At 37.9% G+C, this 12,892-nt stretch overlaps 1 protein-coding gene across 1 annotated transcript in view; it reads right to left on the minus strand.

The window, feature by feature from the left end:
- MTREX (Mtr4 exosome RNA helicase) overlaps positions 1-12,892 on the minus strand; it is an 83,442-nt gene that overhangs the window by 52,481 nt on the left and 18,069 nt on the right. The window contains exons 7-14 of the mRNA XM_054032447.1: positions 12,357-12,447; positions 11,313-11,437; positions 9,479-9,577; positions 8,033-8,135; positions 7,743-7,874; positions 6,297-6,376; positions 3,767-3,877; positions 675-776 (exon numbers count right to left, since the gene is read on the minus strand). Coding sequence (XP_053888422.1) covers positions 675-776; positions 3,767-3,877; positions 6,297-6,376; positions 7,743-7,874; positions 8,033-8,135; positions 9,479-9,577; positions 11,313-11,437; positions 12,357-12,447 — 843 coding nt within the window. The remainder of the gene's footprint in view (positions 1-674; positions 777-3,766; positions 3,878-6,296; positions 6,377-7,742; positions 7,875-8,032; positions 8,136-9,478; positions 9,578-11,312; positions 11,438-12,356; positions 12,448-12,892) is intronic.

Here is a 12,892-nt window from a genome sequence, read left to right on the forward strand (position 1 = left end):
ACATAGGCAAGTCCTTAGACATCACTGGGTTTTTTTGTTTGTTTGTTTGTTTGGGGGGGCTGCAGCTAATGTATCATGAGACTGCTGGGGGAGGAAGAGGTTAGTGAAAAAGTACCAATTCCAGTGTCCTCGGTCTACTGATAACAGCAAGTGCTGTATTTCCATCTCAATCAACTCAGAAATTGTAGTGGAGAGTGTCACCTAGTGCCTAGTGAGTATTTGGTTTTGCACTAGGCACTAGAAAACTACTTACCCAGGTTTTTTATATGAATGGGGAACAATCAATGGTTAGTTGGGAAAGATTCTGACAGGAAACATGGTTTCAGAATTGCGAAGAGGTTGTGTAGAATCTTTCAAATTTTTTAGACATACAGATCTTGCCTATGTTTGGGTGCCCTTTTACTATTTTTATTAAAATAAAATGTGTCTTTATGAATACTCTATAATGAACCTAGAATTTTAAAGAGGGCAGTTATAGATTTGAACATTTTAATATGAATTGCAGATTTAAAAATTACAATGATTATGAACAAAGTAAGAGCTTTGAAGTAAATATTTTTACTGCAGTGGATAAAGTGTCTCTAAAATAAATTCATTCCTCAGAACTATCTTCTATATGAATTTAAACAACTAAACTCACAATTATTCATCCCTGCATATTGAATTGCACTTACCCATCTGAAATCTTTCCCATCAAATTTGCGGGCACTTGTGAACAGCACTGTCCTGGCTGGCATATTAATTCCCATAGCAAAGGTCTCAGTTGCAAATAAGGCCTAAATAAACAGACAACAACATTAGACAACAAAATAAGAATTTATAACTTTATAACATTTAAATGATTAGAAGCAGCTACCTAAGACTTCCACATTTTAATCAGATTTAAAATGTACAATACATGCCTGAAACTGCAAACACTTATTTACCTGAACTGTGCATTATAGTAGATAAAATGTTGGCAATATCTAGGTACTTATAATACTTCCCCCTCCTCCCCGCCAACATGGGTAGATCCCAAATACTAAAAACTGGAACAAAAACAATCTCTCCCCACCATTTCCCCCAACAGAAGAAACATATTAGCTAGTTTATAGTTATATGTTCATGTGGGCATGTGAAAAATGGACAGAAAGTAAAAGTCTAAGTGGTGAGTTTTGTATTAAATACTGAATACAGTGAAGTTAGTGGTCATTCTAAACTATTTTGATAGTGAGCCTTATAGTTTTGGCCCAGATTCTGGGATCATTTTGCTCACACGACATGGTTTTTTGTTTAGATTAATGCATCAGAAAGGTCTCTTTATATTTCATCTCCTAATCAAGCTGAGAATTTAAATATATAGGGAAGGAGCTCATAAGAGAGATTGTGGGGGGAAAAGGGAAAAACATTAGACTATAAAGAATAGAGCACTGACAATTATTGTTTCCATCTTTCTCATAAAAATATACTTTTTGTTATCTTTAGAACTTTATCACATCAAAGACAGTTAGCCAAAATTATTGCAGATCAAGAAAATTATATGAAAAAATTATTTACGTTTTAAAACACTATTTGCCCCCTCCTACAACGTCAGCAATGGTATTTTAGTAATGAAAAATAAAGAGTGTTGGTGAATTACAAGGATTATCTCGTACCAGCTCTCAAGATACTGTTCTCATAAAAACAACAAATTACAATACGTGGGTATACAGTTGTGTGTCCTGCTGGGAATCTTTCAACTCCCCACCCCACAGTAACAGCAACTAATTTCATTTCTTGAAAGCACTTACTGTTAATTTTTAAGGCTTTTATTTAAACTAAATCTCAATACTGAGAGTTGAACTCTGCCTAGGATAAACCTAGGATGTATGTGGAGTATATAGATTAGCATCTACAAAGGTGTTAAATAATTTGCTTGCAATGTTGTTGTAGATGTGTTGGTCCCAGTTTATGAGAGAAATAAGGTGGGTGAAGAAATTTCTTTTATTGGACCAACTTCTGTTGGTGGAAGGGTCAAGCTTTCAAGCTTCACAGAGCTCTTTTTCAAGTCTGGAGAAGGAAATTAGAGTGTGTAAGCTAAATACAAGGTGGGACAGATTGTTAAGCATAAGATATTCAAACATGTTGTAGGAGACCACTTAAAATGAAGTGGGCAATTAATACTTCTGGAGTTGTAGGACAATGGAGAGTTAGTAGGAAGAAAGGTGTGTTACAAGTTGTTGTAACAGGCCGTAAAACCAGTGTCTCTGTTAAGTCCATGCTTTTTAATGTCCAGCAGAGTTATGAATTTAAGTTCTCATCTTGTCTTTTGAAGATGTTATGCAGTTTTCCTTTAAGAACAATCTATCCCATCTTATATTTAGCTTCGACACTCTAGTTTCCTTCTCTAGAACTGAAAGAGCTCTGTGAAGCTTGAAAGCTTGTTCCTTCCACCAACAGAGGTTGGTCCAATAAAAGATATTTCTTCACCCACCTTCTCTCCTTTAGGTAATTTGAGTTAAATGGCAATCAATCAATTCAAATTATAAGAGAAGCAAGAACTCTAGTCTAGACATACCATTATTCAGTTTATAACAGAATGGAGGGTTTGGCAACTGGCTGCATTCAGTCTGGGGTTTTGTCTACACAGCAATTTTCTGTGATTGGAGTTTGTGAAAGTATAACAGATGATTCTCACAATAGAGAATTTAGAAAGTTCTTCTTCTGAAGCTAGATTCCCTGAATTGCTATCACTTCAGGTTGCAGACGAAAAGGATAGGAAATGGGAAAAATTTATATAGATGAAATTCTATAATTTACTGCAATTCTAATATTTAACATGTAATTTATTTTTTACATTTTTTTAAAAAAGATATTGAACTGTTACAATTGGGGCTATAAAGCACACATACAAAAAGATACCTAAAGCAACAAAAGACTGGTAAATACATTGACTTTTCATTAAAAAGACCTCCCTCCTCCATCGCCATGCCCAGTTCCCTTAAGGAATAGCTGGTGCTTGGAAAAAGTGTTTCTAAAGAGGAAAAAAGGCACAGAGTTTGAAGCCTGATATGTTTTTTCTCTCTGAAAAATGAGTCTCTAGTCATGAATAATTAAAAATAAAGTGGTGCCTCAGAGGAAGAAACTAAATGCCAATTGTGTTAGTTAATCCAAATTAGTAGAAAAACTCAAGCTTTCCAGAACTGTTGTATGGGTGGTCGAAGACACAGGCCTCTAGATAGTAAGCTTCACAAGCCCTCCTCTTCTCTGGGGCTGAAACCAGCGTGCCCCTTGTAACTAAAGCCCCAATCCCCAGTTGTTCCTCCCCCCCGGCTGAAACTGGGATAAGAAAGCTCAGATTCCCAACCCATCCCCTCTTCCCCCAGCTGAAGATGGGAATGGAGCTGCGGGGCTGAAGCCCCGATCCCTGCCCCTGGCTGAAACCAGGAGCAGAGCTGAAGCCCCAATCCCCAGCACACCTCTCTCTCACCCCACTGAAGCTGGAAACTGAGCCGTGGGGCTGAAGCCCTGAGCCCCAGTGGTGGCAGCTCCAATTCCCCAGTCACTGAAGCTCCGACGCAGTATAGTATTTGCTTTTTTTTTTTTTTTTGGTTTGCGCTGCTGTCTGATTGGACTTCAGGTTTCACAGGGTGTTGGTTAGACTGATAAGTCCATAACTCTGGTGTTCATATTTTTGAGGTTCTACTGCCTCACAATGCACTACTGTACATTTTCAAGAGAGTCAAACTAAAATAATTATGAAAAATACACAGACTTGCACCTAAATACAGAGGTATGAACTATATACCTTTATCAATCCTTCAGAAAAAAGAATTTCAATTGTTTCCTTTAAAATAGGAAGCAAACCACCATGATGAATGCCAATTCCTCGCTTCAAAAGAGGAAGCACATGCTCAACCTGTGAATACAGAGGGTAAGTGAATAAGTCTATTTAGATATACTTTTAAACAAAAAGATAACAATTACGTGTAAAACACTTAACAGCTTGCTCTTATAGTTTTCATGTTATCCAACAATATAAGCGCAAACAGATAAACAGACCTTTGACTTATTAAAGATTCACCCCCAATAAAAAGTGATCAAAGACAGAGGTCTGTTCTGGCTACTTGGGCTAGCACCTCAGATCACATATAAGAGGAATCTCCGATCCACAAGCTGTAGTAGCGTCTAGAGTTCTATTCAAGCATTCAAAGTTAAATAGGAAAATTCTCTAAATGCACTGTGAAAGACCATATAAGAAGTGACACTGGAAAGAAACAGAAGGCTCTACTTTCTTGTGACCCTTGAGCACTCCCTGGAAAGTGAAGCATTTATCTATGAAAGTAGAATGAGAACATACGGGATATTTTGATTATTTCCTCTCCCTGTCAATGGAAACAGATATTCCCAAAGCCATGAATAGTACCCAGTGAAGCAAGCTTGACCTTGCTATTATGCCCAAGCAGCGCTCTACCTATTGCTTCCAAAGGAGAAGGTAAATAGAACTGCTGACTTGATGAACATATATATCCAGACTTGCAAATAAAACAAATTTGAAGACAAAATAATTGCGTCAATTTCAGCCAATCATATCCCTCAGTTTGTCAACATTCCAAACTCTCATGGCTTTGTTCAATATTCATAACTCAGCATTTCCTTACTGCTAAGCATGTTCTGAGTAATTTTAAAAATGAGAATATTTAAATTTGTAAGTTTACTTAAGAGTTTTTCTTACCCACATAGGGCATTTTTGGTAAACCAATATCTTCATACACATAAAAAATGGCTTTGTTTGGCTGCAATTTGATCATAAATTTATAGTCTTGAATTATCTTGTTCTATGAAAGCAGAATGTTCTGGTTGCAAACACTACATAGTTCAAATTCTGAACACTTTAAATTCTTCTAATCAAATCTAAAAATCCAAAATTATTTTAAATAAACATATACTCACTTGGTTAGCTTTGTTAATTAGAACTTCTTTTGTTCAGTTTCAGTGTCAAAACTGATCCAAGTATTCTTTCAGGATTAGATTTAATTATCCACAACAGGCAAAATATCAACCTATTCCATATACTATGAATAGGATTCCATTGTTACAAGCTTATACATCTATATCTGTGTGTGTATATATCTATACTATATATAACACACCAGGCTTCAAAATAGTTTCAATTTTTTTCATTCTGAATCCTGATTTTCAATTGCTCTGAACATTTACAAAAACTCAAAGGCTGAACTTTCCATGGCTTGTCTGAGAACAAGTACTTTTTTAAGACCTGGGTAAACTGCATGAAGTCATTATATAAGTTAAAGGGAATGAAAAAAAAAAAATCAATCTTCCCGTTCTTCTGTCAGCTGTTCTCATGCAGTTAACTCCAAAATGGCTCCACTCTGAAAGCTGTAACTTTGCATACTAGTAGTCCTTAATGGAGAGTAGCATCTTGGTTAGGTTTTGAGGAAGAGAAGTATAAGTGATTGAAAAATAATTTCTGAGCATGCTTACTGGTTATCTACCAAGATTTTTTAACAGAGCTTCATGAAGTGACACCATAAAGTGATGCTGGCAGAACTTAAAAGCTCCCTGTTCTGCCTCAATGGCCTCATCTATGCTAGGGACTTTTAGGAGAGATTTCTGCCATCAATGAAGCTGAACCGGCGGTAGCACTGCTGAGATGTTTTCCGTAACACAGGTATGGCCAAAAGCACAGGGGCTGCTACGCCCGTGGCAATTTCTACATTGAATCACAACGAAACTCTCCAAAAGGCTAATCAAATACCAGGACGAGAAAAAGTTGTGCATATAGAGCAAAAACAAAATAAAAAATATTAACCATAATTTTAGCAACTGTTACAAATTTGTTGCATTTTCAGTATTCTGCAACTCTAATTTTTTATATATTTATATTTTTTTCCATTGTAAAGGTGCAACCATTCTCCTATAAATTGGTACGCAGCTGCTCTGTTAACTCGACTTCACAAAAAAATGACAAGGCAAAATTTGATAAAGAATAGAGAATCAATATCAAGTACATCAAGCAACTTTCAATTAAAAAAAGTTTTACACCTATTTGGAGATGTACACTTTATTAAAAAATAAGTCATTCGAAGTTACCCAGAAAATTGAGTAGAGCTATGGTTCAAAACAGTGGTAAAGTATCTATCCCCTTTAAGTTTTAAATTAGCCCTCACTTTCAATCAAAACAAGCTACTGACATTATTCACAACACTTTTCATAAACAATCCATCATATATTTACCTAAAATACACTGTATCACACCAGGTATGAATTTTAGTATATGTTAACTGAAATTATTCTTAAGCAACCTCCACACTCACCTGAGGAAGTTTCTTGTCTTCATCAGAAAGACAGTCAATTGCATTATTAAATACTTCTTCAACCATCTTTTTTTCTTCATCTAAAAAAAGGAAACATCTACACATAAGCAAATTTTTTCCTGCAAATACCAACATGGTGGTGTTGTAAAACCATGTCAAATATAACTGCTAACTATTCTAAAGGTTTCAGCATTACTTTTTATAATGTAAGTTAGGAAGTCAGCATACATACTCAACTAGTTAAAGAAAGTGACCTCCTAAAGTTACCTGCCTTGTACAATTGAAACACACGTATGAGGTACCAAAATAAAGGGTATAATTATGCAGCTGTACACTTAAGCTAATTAAAAAAAATCATTTGCTTTATTTACAAACAAGTAGAGGGGAGAATTTTTAATTGCAATGATTACAGTCTGATGGTTGTATGTGTGGATTATGAGAACAAATATCCCGCTGCATATGACAGTGAATGCTACAATTAATTACACTGTGCCAGCATTGTGTAAAGACATTCTGTTGATGAGTAGACAAGGTCCCTGCCCTGAAGAGTTCACAATCTACGACGACTTCTATTACAGCTCCCGCTATACAGTTACTCCTAAAATTCTCAAAAAGTCTTAAATTAATCTTATTCTTTTCCCAAGTTAAGATGAAATGTTGGAGGGCTTTTTTGGGAGGGAAACTGAGCAGCTGAGGAAGATCAGTTTAGTTATGTTACGTGAGCAAGAAAAACATTTTTCTGCTTCTGAGAAATTACTCAGATGCCAAACTCATAACTCAAAAGACAGGGAAGGGAGGTGGGGGAACAACTTGGCATGTGGCCAATCATTTCTCAACTTGTGCAACCTTTCCTGAAAGTAGCTGTACTATTACTGCTGTTCCAAGATGCACTGCAGGTAAAACTAAGGGCATGTCTACACAAACACTTACTTCATGGCAAACTGGGATGTAAATCTTCAGCGCTCCAGTGTGCCATGTACTAACTGTCTGGGTAGTCCTTGCTCTAATGGGCACTAAAAATTCCCTAGGTCACATTGACGTACTGCTCATTCAAACCATAGAACATCAGTGTGCACTAGGAAACATAGAACACAGTAGCAGAGTCTACACAGACAGTTAGTGCACTATAGAATTACTGTGTGGCAAGCATGTGTTTAGGTACCCATGACCTATCTAAGGTTCAGAATGAAAAGCCATCTCAACATTGTACGCTCATTAGATCCTCTAGTGGCGCCAGCAATTTCAACTACAATTAGCTTAATTTATTAAGACTATATATAACTGAAAAGTTCTGCATTTCCATATCTATGTATTGTAGGTCTACTTTTTTCACATTAGATACAAAAGTCTGAAATAAAATAGAGATCTGACTAGAAAGGCCTCTCACATAACTTATGCAAACCTGCATTTAGAAATAAAACCACACTACAACTTATTTATCTGTACCTGTGTTGAAGTCTAATTTTGTCATCTGAAGTGCGTAGGCTTCACAATCTTTTTTACTGAAACTGAATATAATTACAGGCTGGAAATTCCTTTCCATGATCATCTTCACTATCTTAAATACATTTGATGGTCCTGCAAAGACAAAACATGAATTTGGAAGTTACATTAATAGAAAAGTCTCTTAATCTAGACACATGCACTAACAGCATTCTTGTTTTCAGTTTTAAAATAACTTAATTCATCTTTGTATTATATAAGAACCATTTTAAAATACAAGGTTTCAAACTCACCTTTTGTTCCTCCTTTCCTGCCCTTCTGGTCTCCTTTTGCTAAGTCACCTGCATCTCTAAGTACTTGCATCGCTGTGTTAAAGTTGTCTTCTCTGAAATCACCCTAGAAATTAATGTGACTTTTGTAAGCAATTTCACTTCCCCAATTAAAACTTTATAATGGGTCAGAAATAAGACATTTTAAGTCAGAATACAAAGCAAAAAAAATTTAAATTATTTATAAAAAAAATAAAGTACTACCATAAATTAGCCTGCGACCCCTTTTATTGGGGGAATGTAGAAGCACGTTTGCATGCAAGAATATGAACTTACAGAGAAATTAACAAAGAAGCAGCATACTATGCTGCCTTTATTTGGCTCTGTATTATGATACTGACATAACTGCTGGACCTGGAATTATGAATAGCCTGATTTGAGTCTAGTACTGCTCCCAGTGACAACAGTTGTTATGAGAAGGGTCCTACCGAATTCACGGCCATGAAATCTCATCTCCCCCATTGAAATCTGGCTGTTGTAGAGAAGACCAGATTTCACGGAGCTGAGTGGCCAGAGAACGGCGGCTGCTGGCTGGGAGCCCAGCTCTGAAGGCAGCACCGCTGACAGCATCAGCACAGAAGCGAGGGCATGGTATGGTATTGCTACACCCTTACTTCTGCGCTGCTGCTGGAGCTAGCACTACCTTCAGAACTGGGTGCCCAGCCAGCAGCTGTCCTCCGGCCACACAGCTCTGAAGGCAGCAATGCAGAAGTACGGGTGGCAATACCGCGACCCCCCCTGCAATAGACTTGGGACACCCCCCCATAGTCCACTTTGGTTCGGTACCCCCACAATTACAACACTGTGAAGTTTACAATTTAAATATCTGAAACTGTGAAATTTACAGTTTTTAAAATCCTATGATCATGAAATTGACCAAAATGGATCATTAATTTGGTAGGGTCCTAGTCATGAGATGTGTATTTTAAGATTTTGTATTTCTGGATCACAAGGTTTTTTTTGTTTTTGTTTTTTACATGCAGGGGAGAAACAGTGTTGACAAAATAAGGGAACACTGCAGAGATAATCAAGTTAGCACCTCATGAGGGGGAAAGTTCCTACTCAAACTCTTGAGCACCTCAATGTGGCACATCATACCCACCTGAATTCTGGGACATTAAATAAAATAATTGCTGTGTTCTATACCACTGTAATGTTTAACAGCAATCAGAGCACCATGGTCAGAAGTTTGTTTTTCTTTTCTTTTTTTTTTAAATGAAGGGAGGGGGGCTATCCCACATAGACCTATTTTGTCTGTCAATCAGGTAGGGATAGGTTGAATCAGTGGTCAAAATTTTTGCCACAAGTTAATGGGTGGGAGGAAATTCAAAGCCAAATTTTGAGAAGGACAGTCTCATAATTATTGAAAGCACAGACAATAATCTTTCAAACCATCTAAATATGTCTTACATTTTCATCAACCACAAGGTGGAGTCCATCTCCCCCTGCTGGGAAGATATAATGTTGCAGAGGAGTAGGTCGATAATCTGTGTAAATCACGTGGCAAGGCTAAGAGGGGAGAAGCAAAACAATTTACTTCTTTGCTACTATAAATATGGTATTTATTCAAACAATAAATATACCCCCTTGACCACAGTCTGGAGACAGCACTTTCCAGAGAAAAATCAAAAATATTTTAAATCCCAAAACAATAAAAGATTGTGATCAGTCACACTTCTCTTATTAGAGCACAATCAGGAATGCAAAACCATGTTTGCTTTAGACGCTCATACATTACTGTCTGCACTGAGAGTTGTGGGGGAAGCTAGGGTGTGACTGTACAGTGCACCAGCTTGTATGCGGACACTGCTACAGTGCAGTCAAAGTCCCAGAGTAAATTTAGTAAACATAGTAAACTATGCTTTCAAGCAACATTATTCTAAGGGCTAGTCTACAGTGGCAGCGCTCTAACGTGGCTTGTGTGGTCTTAAACAAAACAAAAACAAAACAAAAAAAACACCTCCACGAGGGGTGTAGCTCCCAGCACTGGTGCACTGTCTACACTGGCGCTTTATAGCTCTGAAACTTGCTGCACTCAGGGGATTGTTTTTTCACCCCCCCACCCCCCAAGCGAGAAAGTTGCAGCGCTATAAATTGTCAGTGTAGACAAGCCCAGAGTGAGTTTGTCTCACTCATTCGCATGCAGGCACGCGCCCATCCTCTTAATCTCTCTCCATGGACACATGCACACCTAGCCTCCCCCCCCCCCGCAGTGATCTGCTCTTGGTTGCTGGCTGCTTCAAGCAGACATGCCCGGGCTGCTATGGAAGGGGCGAGTGTTCCCCAGAGATTTCTTTGCTCCCCCATTTTTCTGCAGGGTGAAGAATTCCCCCAGGATTAAGATTCAAACCCTGGCTCGCCATATAGTAACTTGCCATGTAGACAAGCCCTGATGGAAAGTTAGGCCTAAAACATATTATCCAAAATATTTATATAGTACTAACAGTGTCTCTTGGGGAAGGAAAAAAAAAGACAAATACTTTTCAGGAACACACAATTACAAGCTCAATGTAAAAGCGTCAATTATTGGAGGGATACAGCAGTAAATAAGTCTCGCTCCAATTTAACAGTTACAAAGAAACCTTATGACTTAACAAATGCTGAGACCTACCAGAATATAAAAATCAAAACAACGAAACAAAGATTAAAAACTCCTAATTTCATTTCCACTTACTGTCACACATTGCGAAGAAATTTGCATTGTACCCCTCTCCCCAAAAAGCACACAAAGTGTTCCTTTTATAAAAGATTAAAAAGTCACTGTGAACTTAAAAATTGTATTTTACACCAATTTCCTTTCCTAGGTTACTATAATTGGATTATTGAAACTCAGCGTTTTTAAATCCAACTCATGTTTCACGATTTATGCTTTTTACATTAGACAAATGATTAAAAAAAAATCTATTTTCTCTCACACACACCCCCACACACAATCTTTTTGTTCATGTTCTCTGTGCTGCATTGTTTGGGATGCAAACACTTCAGGGGAATGTTTACTTGTTTAAAACAACTCCTGTATTAGTATTTTAAATATATAAACATTTATATTGTTTTACAAAACTGTAGATTTGTTTTTACATAGTCAAAATTTTGTGCCAATTTTGAGTTGACAACATCTTTTTAATTTAAACTGTAAAAGCACCACAACCTATCTAAGAATAGAGTTCCCATACACTTATCAGATCGTCCACTTTTTAAGATGGAGATCTCGTGGATCAGACCCCACCCAACAATGACTCCAGACCTGTTTATGAAGATGGCAAATCCATTCAGCAAACTGGCGGGCATTCGGAATAGTGGCAGAAAGAAACACGTAGTGAACATTGTCAGGTAGCAAAATAATGGTCTCCTCCCAAACCACACCACGTTCTGAAAACAGAAGATGCACATGACAAATTATATGAAGGCTGCACAACCACCTCTCCCCACCTATTGAGTTCCAGGCACAAGCACTCTGGGCACTGCAGCTCTAATTAATTATTCCAGAGCAGACCTCACTAAGAAAAGCTGTGCCTAATTGATGGGCTGAGGAGCACTAATAGGCTAATTAGGCCATTAGGCAGATGATACAAAAGGCACAGCAAAGAAGTAGGCTGAGGGGAAGCGGACAGACAGACACATACTGAGGCTATGTCTACACTACCGCGGTAAATCGACCTACACTATGCAACTACAGATACGTGAATAACGTAGCAGGAGTCGACGTACCTTAGATTCATAGATTCTAGGACTGGAAGGGACCTCGAGAGGTCATCGAGTCCAGTCCCTTGCCCACATGGCAGGACCAAATACTGTCTAGACCATCCCTGATAGACATTTATCTAACCTACTCTTAAATATCTCCAGAGATGGCCGAGTTACTGCAGAGTCTACACCGCAGGGGGTCGACAGGAGAAAATCTCCTGTCGACTTACCTTACTCTTCTCATTGGGCGCAGAGTACAGGGGTCAGCTGGAGAGCGATCTGCAGTCGATTTGGCGGGTCTTTACTAGACCCGCTAAACAGACCGTTGGTGGATCGATCTTAGAGCCTTGATCCTGGCTGGAGTGTAGACCTTCCCTCACTCTGCTCTTCACTGATGACTCCCCAGGATTGAAGGTGTAAGGCTGTCCAGCATACAAGATGGTGGGAACCAACATTGTAAATAAACCATATAGGGTGTTTTACCAACAGAAAGGTCTCTGAGCTGTTTGTGGACTTGAGCAGAGGCAGGAGCGAGCAGGCCATGCCACAGATGGTAAAAAGAATATACTATTTACTTCATAGCAAAATTGTAAATACACCATACCTGAGTCTCTCATATAATGGATTTCATCAAATATAACCCAGGCAACTTCTCGCATAACTTCAGAACCTCTGTAGAGCATACTTCTCAAAATCTGAAGAAAATAAAAGGGTGCAAATGATGAACCTAGCACTTAAGTAACAATTATTACTACTGAATGTACTCTGTTTTCAAGGATCTCCTTAAGAAAGTTTCACAGAGATGTTTGGGTCATGTTCATATGGCAATATGAAACCTTAATTTGTAATTTAAAAAACTACACATTTAGAGTTAGACTATTAAGAAGAATATCAAATCTGTAGCAAGCTTCTCCTAGAAATAATTATAAGATACTCCTCACAATAAACTCTAATCATCAAACTCAACAACATGATTTGAACCTGTTCCTCCCCCCCTCCCCCCCCCCGAGACATAGTGAAGGAATAAGGGGCTGAATTTATTGCCATTACTCTGATTCTTCATTTGATAGCATGTTACCACTAAATTTCAGGACCAGTTCAGCTTAATGTTCTTTTAAACCTTCATTCACCCAAAAGATG

The sequence above is a fragment of the Malaclemys terrapin genome, chromosome 6 (genome assembly GCF_027887155.1).
Source record: "Malaclemys terrapin pileata isolate rMalTer1 chromosome 6, rMalTer1.hap1, whole genome shotgun sequence".
Lineage (NCBI taxonomy): Eukaryota > Metazoa > Chordata > Testudines > Emydidae > Malaclemys > Malaclemys terrapin.